Here is a 13,139-nt window from a genome sequence, read left to right on the forward strand (position 1 = left end):
TCTGGCAACGCCGTACAGAACCACCGCCACATGCTGGAGCCTTCTGGAAGCCGACACCCTCTTCCTCCAGCGCAGCAGGCCGAGCAGTGATACTCCTGTCCGGCGACACTTTGTCACTTTCTAGTATATCTTCGCTGGCCGTGCTGCTGACGCCATGTCCGCTATTAAAACTCTGAACCCGAAAGCGGAGGTGGCCCGGGCCCAGGCCGCCCTGGCCGTCAATATCAGCGCTGCCCGCGGATTGCAAGATGTGCTGAAAAGTAACCTGGGACCCAAAGGAACCATGAAGATGTGAGTCCAAGCATCGGAGCCCTTTGTTGACCACGCGTGCTAAGCTAACTAGCTAATGGTACCTTAAAGAATGGTACCTATGTAGCAATGAGAACATGCTAAGCTAACTAGCTAACGGTATTGGGTAGTAGTGGGAACATGATAAGCTAACGGTAGCCGGTTGCTATGAGAACATGTTAAGTCACGAGAGCATGCTAAGCTAACGGTAGCTAGGTAGTACATGGGAGAATATGAGAAGTTTATTAGTGTAGTCATTGTTTATATTATATAATTCTGTATGTATACTCTGTATCCAAATAACCAATGGTCGTGACTAACCAGCGTTCTAACGTCGTAAAGTCAGTCCACGGAGGTCTGTCGCCGCTAAACTGTTTTCTCTCCGCGGCACATGTCCTGTTTATCCGTTCGACAGGCGGCTACCTACGGCTAGCAGCATCCGCAGCAAGAAACCTGTTAGCACAGACAGTACGCAGAAACATCAGTGTATCTATATTCTATAACGTACACACGACTTAATTATTATGGGACCTTGCCAGCGACTTGATTTTGATCACATTTTAAATGGTGACTTAACGTTAGGTCTGTGTGTGTGTGTAATGTTAAGCCGGCTTAGCATTGTTAAGAATGAGACTTGAGTTATTAGTAGGATGGCTATTAAGTATACGAGTACGAATCCATGGAGCACTGCAGTGCCCTGTAGGCCAAGTGTAGCTAATCAATTGTGTGTGTGTGCTATCCATACTTTTCCTGACATTTGCTTGCAGATGCATCACGTAAAATCCTACCTGTTAACATTATACTTTCGTTACCTAATCCATCCCTTGTCTCTTGCTCCACCCTGAAGGCTTGTTTCTGGTGCAGGGGACATCAAGTTGACCAAAGATGGCAATGTCTTGTTGCACGAGATGGTAAGAGACATGTATAAATTGTTTTTTTGCTTTTTCCCCTATTTTACTTTCTGGAGATGTTGAATATTGAATGTGTCCATCCCTAGCCAGCCACACCCCATCTTTGTGCGTCTTTAACTTTGGTTTGATGGCATGGTATATTTCCAATTGTACTTGATGGTATTAAAGCATTTTTTACATGCATGATATGAAGTACCTAATAGAATACGTTAACATTTTGATTATTTAAAATGTTAAACATTTTAAATATTTTATAGGAGCCTCCATCAACCATTTTGAAATCCTAAAGTATTGTTAATAATAAATACCCATTCATAAACGTGCTTTAGAATGCATTGCCAGTCATGTGTTTACCATAACATTTTAAATGTTGCACAGAGAACACCCATGGATGCTAATGTGGCTCTCCCATGTCTATTAAAGTCTGTGCTACAACAACTCTGCTCTGTACCTCTGCATTAGGAGAGCTGTCTTCTCTCCTACATGTATTCAACATAGCAGTACACTTTTTGAACAATTATGATTTGGAAAACCATCATTCTATTATAGATGTGTGTGTGTTGAATTAACTCAAATGTATGTTTTTTTTTTTTGGTGTGGCACTTTTCACACATTACTGGCTCTTTTCCTTCTCAGCAAATCCAACATCCTACAGCATCGCTCATCGCAAAAGTTGCCACAGCGCAAGATGACATCACAGGAGACGGGACCACCTCAAACGTTCTCATCATTGGTGAACTCCTGAAACAGGCTGACCTATACGTGTCAGAGGTGAGAGGCCTTCCCTCTGCTTATATTAGACAATCTCTCTTGGGATTTTCTATCTAGTTGACTGTATTTAACCTGCCTCTTTCATGGAGCATTTGCATGAATTTAATCCTTGTTTTAGGTGTGGCAAACCTAAATGTTTTTGTCTTTATTCACTCAAATGGGAAGCAGAAGAGAATTTACTTTTACTGTGCAAAAATATAACTATTTTCTATATTCCAGGACTGCATTTTATGTATTATTGGATAATTCATTATATTGCCTATACCTAACAGAGGGCACATACAGATTGTACAATTCCTTGGATACTGTAGCGACTAATACAGTCAGAGACAACACCTCTTCATCTGTTGCCATGCCAACACACAGGGTCTCCACCCCAGAATCATCGCAGAGGGCTTTGAGGCTGCAAAGGCAAAAGCCCTTGAGGTCCTGGAGGAGCTGAAGGTGACCAGGGAAATGGACAGGGAGCTCCTCATCCATGTAGCACGCACCTCCCTGAGAACCAAGGTTCATGCCGAGCTGGCAGACCTCCTCACTGAGGTGAGAAACACAAGGGGGAAACGGGATGTCGGAGCAGGGATCCCGGCTGTTAAGTAGTTTAGCCTTGGCCTCTGGGTTAAGGAGATAATATGACAGCTGGTGCAGCCTCCTGACAGAGGAGGAGGGCCATTAAAAAAAATCTTTCATCACAGTGTGTTACTGTAACACTCAAGAGTTAATTAACTTTACTTAATTAATTAATTAGGACTTTACTGTCTATCTTTAACATTGAATACACATTCATAAATGAGTGCTTTAGAGTAGAGGTTCCCAACCACTGGTACTAGTACCACTGGTGGTACTTGAGCCCCCCTCTGGTGGTACGCAGAGGAGTCTCCCAAGAAAAAAGACAAGTGGAATGAAATATTTTTATTAATACAGGTAGTTCTTCTGACAACGCAATTGGTTGAAATAGGCCATGCTGAAATAAGCATGACGTTGATAGAAGATTTGAGGACGGGTTCAGTTGTGCTGATTAGACAGAGTTTCTTCAAAGCAGCAGCAAAATTGGCTTAGGAATGGAACCAAAAACAATTCAAAGAATAAATGACATTTCCCTCCTGTTAATAGCTGAATAGGATGGGGCATAATCAGTCATTATGGTGGTACTTGAGAGCCAGATATTTTCTATGGTGGTACTTGGTATAAAAGGTTGAAAACCCCTGCTTTAGAAGAATGAATTGACATGAATGTGTTTATCATACATTTCCACATGTTGCACAGAGAACACCCACCGATGCTAATGTAGCTCTCCCTGGTCTATTAATGTCTGTGCTACAACAACTCTGCTCTGTACCTCTGCATTAGGAGAGCCGTCTTCTCTCCTACATGTATTCAACAGAGCAGTACAACTTTTGAATATTTATCATTTGGACAATTGTACTTATACACAATGAAATAATTAGTCCAGGTCAATTTGTCTGCATTTCTTCACCAACACTGAGGATTTTACTCTGCACATACCTATAGCACTATTCCTGTATCAGTCATATTCATCTAGTTGTTTGTGTTCTGTATTGTCTGCAGGCTGTTGTAGACGCTGTGCTGGCCATTGCCAAACCCAACGAGCCCATCGACCTGTTCATGGTGGAGATAATGGACATGAAGCACAAGACGGAAAGTGACACACAGTGAGTTATAACTTATAATTACACTTTTCTTTATATCAACAGTTTACGTTAGAATTAGATTGTATATTGAACTACCCGGTACTTTATGCATTATATGAAACATGCTATTATAAACATTAAGATTATCTTAAGTGTAGTTTTTTGTTTAGGTCTTTATAACATGACCTTGAATTAATTAATTTCTTGACACCCTCTCCCAACAGGCTGATCAGAGGTCTGGTTTTGGACCACGGCGCCAGACACCCAGACATGAAAAAGAGGGTGGAGGATGCCTACATACTGACATGTAATGTCTCCCTGGAGTATGAGAAGACAGAGGTCAACTCTGGCTTCTTTTACAAGAGCGCAGACGAGAGGGAGAAGCTGGTGGCTGCAGAGAGGAAGTTCATTGAGGACCGTGTGCAGAAAATTATTGCCCTGAAGAACGCGGTTTCTCCTGACGGGGAGAAGGCCTTTGTCGTCATCAACCAGAAGGTAAGGCTGTAGGTGACTACATATGGACCGCAGCTCACATGCCGTTTGGTTCCTTACACCAAATCAAATGTGGATGCGATGTTACTTTAGAGCTGGCCAATGTTCTCCCTCTCTCTTGTTGGAAACGGATCAATGGAAGTTACCATGTCAACTAGTCTTCAGTTTCTTTTTTAACCTGTGTAATATCAATTAATAATAAAGGCAGCAGCAACCGAATACTCAAATATCCATAAAGCTTTCGAACCACTGTGTGGGAATTTGATGAACTTAAAGGGATCTTTAGTTTATAGAAATGTTTTTGTATGTTTGTATTTCTATTCTTTCTAAGTGGTGCAATAGGTATAGAAGTTGTCTTTTGCACGGAGAACACCCAGGGATGTTAATATGGCTCTTCCTGGTCTCTAATGTCTGTGCTACAGTAACTCTGCTCTGTACCTCTGCATTAGAAGAGTTGTCTTCTCTCCTACATGTATTCAACGGAGCAGCACAAATATTGTATCCGTTGTGTATTGGGACATAATGGATATTGTCTGAATCACATGATGTATCTTTTTTATTATTACAGTATGCATTTATATTCTCTTTGTTTTAGGGTATTGACCCATACTCCTTGGATGCTTTGGCTAAGGAGGGCATCGTAGCTCTGCGCAGAGCTAAGAGGAGGAACATGGAGAGGTAAAGAGCTTATTGATTTATTTTTATTATATAACCATCACCACAGCCAATCATTGCTTTTCTGTCTTCAGAAATTGCTGTCAGAGTAGCAATGCAACAAAATGAGATGTGATGAGAAGGGGAGGAAGCTTTTATCTCAGAGTTGCCAGGGAAAGCTAAAAATATGTTTTCCTTTTTAAACGTCCTTGACATGTGTCTTGGAAATGGCTCGACGGTCCTAAGAAGCTTTATCTGCCGTTACAGAAGGCTGGTTCGGTCTGTCAGACTAACATGTGTTCCCTTCTGGATCATTACCTGTGTTGCACCTTCATCCCTTCTCTCTCCACCGCCTGTCTAGTCATTATTCAGTGTCCCGCTTCAGTTAATGGTTAATGTTCTTTATTCTTAATTAAAAATATATCAGATTGTGTTGTACTCCAGACTCAAGGTATGTTTTGTTGTCATTGGCTTCTAGACTCACCCTGGCTTGTGGTGGTAGTGCTTTGAACTCATTGGATGACATGATGCCAGAATGCTTGGGACACGCTGGGCTGGTGTACGAACACACACTGGTGAGTATTTCTCCTTTTCGGTGTCATTCAAGTTTCAGTGATATAATTTACAGGAGAAAACAAACATTTATTGATCACAGAATCATGGTTTTCATAGACAAACGGTAGCATGTGCATCTTTTAGATCATTGTAACTAAAGCATTAATTCAAATTTGTGAAAAGGGTTAGGGTTGTGCGATCCAGTTGCTTGGCTGTTCATTGGCTACGTTTACATGAGCAGTTAAATCCCCTTTTCATTCCGAATAGAAGTTCAATCCTATTAAACGTTGTTATGTAAACACCTACAAAAACTTACATCCGAATGAAAACGCTCGATGCGATCTAAAAACCATTCCGATGTCACTGGCCGGATTACTCCGATGTTCAATGCGATTGAAAGAAAATTGGACTAATGTATACACTGCTTCGGATGTAAATTCATTCTGGTCTTTCTGAGCATCCTCATTTCCATTGTGCTCCAACTCCAAGGCGCTCATAAGCCTCATATCCAAGGCGCGCAGAGGAGTTTGCACATAGAGCGCGTTATTTCGTGCATTTTGTGTGTGTGTGTGTGTTCAACGGTCTCTCTCTCTCTCACTCACTCACTCACTCACTCACTCACTCACTCACTCACTCTCACACATAACGAGCGACCCGATACAATAATAATCAGTGTGTTGCGTGCCCTGGCCGTGCTGTAGATAATAAAGTAGGCTACACATAAAAACGAGATGATCACCTTCCCAGCGGAGAAGGGGAGCCGCAGCAGGTGGGGGAAAAAAGACGGTAAACATAATATGTATGTCCGTCCCTATCCAAGCAGCAGCCTCAAAACTACTGCGGAATGAAATGATGGGATTTCAAAGTGTCGTCTTTCGTCTGAAAGTCACAATGAATGAACTGCCTATATTTTATGTGTCCAACAGATGGCGTAGTTTCACGTGAATTAACATGTATCATGTCTTCTATCACTTCTCCATATAAACACTCATTCGGAATGACCATTTCCCATGTAAACTCGCGGCAAAAAACATTACATCGGATGTATTTTATTCTGAAGTATTTATTCGGAATGATCACCCTTCATGTAAACGTAGCCATAGTTAATGGGAGTGAACTGTCCTGGTCTCTTCCACAGGGAGAGGAGAAGTACACGTTCATTGAAAAGTGCGGGAACCCTCGCTCTGTGACACTGTTGGTAAAGGGACCCAACGCACACACCCTAACACAGATCAAAGATGCCGTCAGGGACGGCCTGCGAGCAGTCAAGAATGCCATTGAAGACGGTAAGAGACTGCAGACATAGAGGCTGTGATGTGTGTTGGATTATATTAATTTGTATAGGTCTATCAAAAAATTGTGTATTGACATTTTATTTGCTACTACTGAATCATGCTTGCAGTACCGCAGTATTTTGGGAGGTAATGTTCTAATTCACAAATGCTCTGTCCACAAAAACCTAGATGAACACAAAGCTGCAAACTTATTAAGGGTATAATTTATGGCACAAGCACAGATTCAGGCTGTGTTATTTGTGCACACAGCTCAAACTGCTTAAATATCAACTTTCTATGGTTTTGGCAGTGATGAATTTAGCTGATATTAACGTGTTTTAGAAGAATTAATTGGCATTCATGTGTTTACCATACATTTTGCACAGAGAACACCCACGGATGCTAATGTGGCTCTCCCTGGTCTATTAAAGTCTGTGCTACAACAACTCTGCTCTGTACCTCTGCATTAGGAGAGCTGTCTTCTCTCCTACATGTATTCAACGGAGCAGTACAACCTTTTAATAATTATGATTAAAAAAATCCTGATCTCTTGATCGAAACATTGCAAGAAAACAATTTAGCTTATTTCACCAGTGTGCTGTTACATATTTTCCTGCAACCATCTCTGGACAACTGCAACTAAAGCATCATAAGCTCTTCGGTTCTCAAAGCATGTGCGGAACAGCTGGTTGGAGTTTGTGGATATTTATGATGCTCATGTATTCAACTGAGCTGTACAAAACTGCCATCGGGAAGATCGGAATCGGAGCTGATTAAGGACATTAAGCCCAATTTTATGTTGTTTTAGTCCATTAACCACAACTTGTAGCAGCAAGGCAGAACATGTTGCTTTAGCTATAATGTCTGCACTATGGAGATATTTTATATATTCCAAAAATGTAAATTACTCTCCCCCACCTTCACTTGTGAAATAAAATAAAGTCCTAAAGGATAGTCAACCAGCATTTCACTTTTAGCCGAACACAATTTGAGGCAAAATTCTGAACATCCTTTAATTGTCTCCACCAGGCCGAAGGCATGTGGGGAGAGTATGTTTTGCACTCTGTCCGTCCGTTTGTGTGTCCGTCCGTCCGTCCGTGTGTCCGTGAACAGCTAATCTCGGACACCGTTAACCCGGTCGATGGCAAATTTTGCACACACACTCCCTGGATGCCAACGATGAATCTCTGCCCCAAACTTTCCAGAACGGCCTGTTATAGCGCCACCAGGAGGCCGCTTTGTGCAAAACAAGTTTTTGCACAGTACACCTACAGATTTTGTCCAAACATCACGCAAATTGGTACACAGTCTCTCTAGAGCCATTCAACCAAACCGGTCTTTCAGATTTCTCAGACTCCATCCTGATTGGTTAAGATTGGCTTCCAAAGTTCACAGGAGTGCTCAGTTTCAAACAAAATGCTGCAAATCATGAACACATCGCGTGATTTCTGTCAGATTGTGCACCCACATTCCCACTAGGCCCAGGACAAAATGCCACATGAACAATTTCAACTCAGCCTCAAGGTGGCGCTATAACTGGCCGAAAAGTGTTTTTACCTCTAACTGCACGGATCTGTGGATAACCTGGTGGAGACCTGTGCCCAGAAGGGCACTTTTTTTGAACTGGTTCATGGAGGCACTTGAATGGGAACAAATGAATAATAACCCTATATGTGCACCAGAAAACATTAAAGGTATATTCAGTGATTTCACTCAAAACCTTAGGTTTCGTTTTTGGCTGTGGGACCCAGCCTTTTGTCCAATCAAGATAGAGTCAAAAACGAAACCTAAGGTTTTTTGACCCCCAGGGGTTAACTGGGGACAGGGAGGAACTCCTTATATGGCCAGCACACTATAGTAGAGAGGATTATCACAACAAAACAAAAAAATAAGTGATATTTGAATTAAGTGAAATCACTGAATATACCTTTAAATATCTGTAGAGAAACAATTAGAAACAAAAACCCACAAAGACTTAAGTTTCAATTACCTCATTTTCTGTGTGGTTTATCATCTCTGTGTTCCTTGTCTCTCTCCCCAGGTTGTGTAGTGCCAGGAGGAGGTGCATTTGAAGTAGCAGTAGCAGATGCTCTGGTGAAACACAAGCCTAAGGTGAAGGGCAGGGCCCAGCTCGGTGTCCAGGCGTTTGCTGACGCTCTCCTGGTCATTCCTAAGGTGAGCTGCCACCATCCATTACTGGAAGAACATTGTTTTATTTGTATTGCTTTTTAAATGTCCCTAAATGACTCACATTGACTTTTGTCATCATGCACCTTATTTCACTTTGGTTCATGTCTTATATGGATCCATTTCACAGCAACTCTGTACCTGCATCTAACTAAGTAGTAATAACGAGTAGGTGTTTGTGTGCCAACAATTGTGGCACACAATATAACATACCAGTAAATTAAACGCCTCCAATGAATTGAATTGGCTTGGCTGTATTGAGAGTAGTCTACTAGTCTTGCCACAATTTATCTGTTACACGGTGTGTAACCAATTACTTTTAATTACTTAGCTTATACTTCCACTGATGTAACTAGGGTGCGTTTTGCGTCCAAAAATGCACTTTATAGTTTTGGGACGCAATAGACCATCAACCTGTGCGTCCATGGGATACACTACTGTACTCCCACTGAAAAGAAATCGCAGGGGGAAAAAATGCGGTAAAACAATAATCTACGGTAACGATCATTTTGTATGCCCATATCCGAACTTATCCTATGTTATAAAAAATAAAATCCATGTAGAAATCGTTGTAGAACCACTAATTTGTTGTAACTACATTGTCAACACAGCGCGCCGCCATGTTGCTCAGGCGAGCTCTGACCGGGGAGCGGAGCGCTCCGAGCACAGCCTCTAGAGTAGACTAGAGCCGTTTAGAGAGAGAGTGACGACAATTGAGTGATCAGTGACGCTTGCAGCCCGTTGCAGCCCCACGAATAAGTAGTGAACGGAGATGTCGCAACTCTCTCAACTAAACCGCGCTGCCTCCGACAGAAATATTTAGGGGAACATGTTTTAGCGTGACAAGCAGACCCGATTCACAAACAGACAATGAGTCACTTTAAATGAGCTGTGCTGCAGTGCATTAAATGCACCATACTTAAGCTCACTGATTGCATCACATTATTATTATTATTTATATATTTTACATTATTTTGGTGCCATTATATTATTTACTGTTCTGCATACGTTGCACTGTTGTGCTGTTCTGTTTGCATACTTTGCACTGTTGTTGCAAACATCTTTGCAAATATTAAAGTTTTCAGATTTGGAATTGTATTCACTTCTTTCATACATTTCTACATGAATATAACCACATTATAACAATCAAAAATAAAATGATAGTTTAATGCTGCAATTTGTAAAAATGACAAATGTGACTGACAAAACGTCGCTGAAGTGGGACTCATCAAATGTCCCTGGGACTCATCTACAAGACCATCCCTGCATCCTGGGACTCATTACATTGGAAACCTAATTACATCACTGTACTTCCATGAGTGCTTTATTTACTTCAGCTCGCAACTCACTTTAAGATGCTCCAATAAACGTTATAAAGCAATACAGCAGGCAAAAATAATCAGACGTTTTGATCGTGTGGTCTTTGTCAAGTGAGTTGCGACCCCCTGCTTTTCTATGTTGTCTGTTCTAACAGTTAGGCTCAGCACCAATAATGAGCATTACAAGTGCATTACATATCTTATTCTGAATGCTTTATTTACTTCCCAACAACCTGTAGACAAAGTGATTTTGTTCTTGTTTGTCAGGATCACTGCCAGCTATGTTAAATAGGACTGGTTGTTATTTATAAATTAAGGAAAGTAATTATTACTAGGCTTTGCACTTACACATCCAATGGTGTTGACATGCATTTATTAATTGGTGGGCAAATTATAATATCGTGGCAAGCTTAATTGAGACTAGAGTTTATATAGATTGCTTACTTCATTAACAAAATTGACAGACAGAACAGGTAGTACAGTAAAAGGTTATGCAAAACTTCTCATAGGCTGATCCTTTTCTCTTCTATGTCCTCTCTTCCCTGTTGCAGGTGCTGGCCATTAACTCTGGCTATGACCCAATGGAGACCCTGGTCAAGCTGCAGACTGAGTACAAAGAGTCAGGGCAGCTTGTGGGAGTTGACCTCAGCACAGGTCAGCAGTCACACTGCAGCACACTGCGTTGTCCATCATAATGGCCAAGCGTGGCCAGCTACATTGCTGTTGAGTCACCATTGAAGTGTTGCATAAATGAAAAGGATAGTTAATTGGCAGGGAACTGGTTAAAAGCAAGATTATTTTCTTGCATTACAGCAAGAAATGTGGGGGGAGAGAGAAGGGGAGTGAAATGTTGAAAGAAATGTATGATTTCTTAACGCAATGCTTCACCGCATCATTGGAGTGCTGAGAAAAAGTTGAGTTCAGCTCAACTTTTACTTGTGATGCATCACGCAGCAACAAATGTCGCGAGTCAGATTGTAGCTGTGTGAATGCAGTATCAGACGAGTAGGGTCTAGTGCATTCAGTTCTTTTTTTACTTGATGGGTTCAAAACCCTGGACTGGTAATGCTAATGTTTTCTTATGCTCTGTATCATAAACCCAAGTTTAGGTTCAACCTTTTTTTTATGTAATTTGTCTTAATTGTATTCACTAACTACTGTTACCTTTTTATTATCTTTATTTTATATATTTATGTCTAATATTCATCTTTTATGGCTATGATGCTATCCTTTTTTTGTGTTAAAGCACTGTAATACTCTGGTACATGTAGCCTACTACACAAATCATGTTTATTTGTATTGATTGATCTTTCCAGGGGAGCCCATGGTGGCAGGAGATGTAGGTGTTTGGGACAACTACAGTGTCAAGAAACAGCTCCTCCATTCAAGGTGAGATTATCCCCACCTTCAGGATACAGGAGAGATTGCATTCTTAGCCGATTTCAACCTGGCTATTTTGGGCTGTGTCATATATATATATATATATATATAGATAGAGATAGAGGCAAACCTTTACAAAATATTTCTACTGGCAACAATAGCATATCAACAGGCTCACAATTTGTTATGAGTTTGCAAATCTGCTATCTTCACTATTCATCACACACATTTTATAGGTCTTAAGTGGTTACGTTCTGTATTGATAATACATATCTCTTCCTGTACATTATTTCTCCTCAGCACGGTAATCGCTAGCAACATCCTCCTGGTGGACGAGATCATGAGAGCCGGCATGTCGTCTCTCAAAGGTTAATGGTCAGTTGACATCACTATAGCCACGTCACGCCCACAGGAGATTGTGTTTGACCTGATGGGGGACCAACAAAACGCTCCCTGCTCGCGTCACGCTGAAGCTCCCGCACTCCCTCCCAGTCAGATGGACAGCCTTTAAAATGTTATGGCACCCATCGCAACATGTTTCAGATACCATTGTTAATTCGCCCTGTGCATTTTCATGTAATTGTTCCTCTGAAATAATTGGGTCTGTATTTATGTTTTTGTTAAGCACTGAAATTAGCAGCTGAACTTTTGTTTCAATACCCATTAAAGGTTTTCTTGGCTCTTGACACGATTGTCTTCTTGTCAGTGTTTATTTTGAACCAACTATTGCTGACCAAAATGATGCATTTAAGTTGATCTGATCTGAAATATGAAACTAAGGGTGTCCTCAATAAAGTGGATTCCTTTGGGTTCAAACATTTATTTATTTTATTTGTATTTTTGTGAAGCAGATCTCTATTACTGTAGGTGATGCACCATGTTAACATTAATGTTACATTAGCTTTATCCCTCTGAAAGTAAAATAGACTAGGTAACTACACAAATGTTCATTTAAATAATCATGGTCAGTATAATGTTAATTTCAATAATCATGGTTGGTTTTATCAACGATTGCTGTGGGAATAAGTGACTGAGAAAATGATAACAATTGATATACAATATTTCAGGCATCTTTATTCAAAGAATCAAAATGCCAGGTGTTAAAAACCACTCCATAAAGTAACTGAAATTGTTTGTAACGTTTTACAAAGGAAGGGCACAATTTGAGATGCATCTAACATGTCTACATTTTCAAATCTATTGTACATCAAAGTACCTCCCCAAATGGGGAAAAAAAGGTTATTCATGGACTGTTCTGTGCTCAACACTAGACGAGTACTTGATTGGCCAGATATATGATCATTACTGTATTATTTTCAGAATACATTTTGACAAACTAATGTAATTTAAATTATATTCTTTAGATAAACGTAAAGTGGGAGGATATAAGTCCAGGCATTTTGTTTTACTGCTTTATTTTACAAAATGTAAACATTTTCCACACAACTCAACACACTAGTATGCAAGACAAATGCCTGCCAAAGAGTTAACCAACATGCACAACAACACCTTAAAACCCTAGATGATTACTCTGTTACATCAAAGTATACATCAGGCTTAGCCTTCTGTAGGCTGCTGAATGGTGTCTGAGGCACAGCCACATGTCCGAGTGAGCTGCACAGACTGGATGACAACAGTGCCAACTTCCTCCATGTACAT

General features: G+C 40.7%; 1 protein-coding gene across 1 annotated transcript; it reads left to right on the plus strand.

Annotated features, from left to right (window-relative positions):
• Window positions 1–35: 35 nt before the first annotated feature.
• On the plus strand, window positions 36–12,166 carry LOC310857157 (T-complex protein 1 subunit zeta). The gene is made up of 13 exons (XM_083762768.1): window positions 36–291; window positions 1,136–1,199; window positions 1,836–1,970; window positions 2,337–2,510; window positions 3,537–3,640; window positions 3,844–4,114; window positions 4,707–4,789; window positions 5,244–5,340; window positions 6,459–6,606; window positions 8,636–8,769; window positions 10,652–10,754; window positions 11,417–11,489; window positions 11,781–12,166. The coding sequence occupies exons 1-13, from the start codon at window positions 155–157 to the stop codon at window positions 11,851–11,853; spliced, it is 1,596 nt and encodes a 531-aa protein (XP_083618894.1). The 5' UTR covers window positions 36–154; the 3' UTR covers window positions 11,854–12,166.
• Window positions 12,167–13,139: the final 973 nt, after the last annotated feature.

Source organism: Protomyctophum parallelum, assembly GCF_964188405.1.
Source record: "Protomyctophum parallelum genome assembly, chromosome: 1".
Lineage (NCBI taxonomy): Eukaryota > Metazoa > Chordata > Actinopteri > Myctophiformes > Myctophidae > Protomyctophum > Protomyctophum parallelum.

What these genes read in the sequence shown, in the direction of transcription:
- LOC310857157 (XM_083762768.1), top strand. Translation starts at nt 155, where the DNA reads ATGTCCGCTATTAAAACTCTGAACCCGAAAGCGGAGGTGGCCCGGGCC. An exon ending in CCCAAAGGAACCATGAAGAT is followed by an intron (nt 292 to 1,135) that starts GTGAGTCCAAGC and finishes TCCACCCTGAAG; the next exon opens with GCTTGTTTCTGGTGCAGGGG. An exon ending in CAAGAATGCCATTGAAGACG is followed by an intron (nt 6,607 to 8,635) that starts GTAAGAGACTGC and finishes CTCTCTCCCCAG; the next exon opens with GTTGTGTAGTGCCAGGAGGA.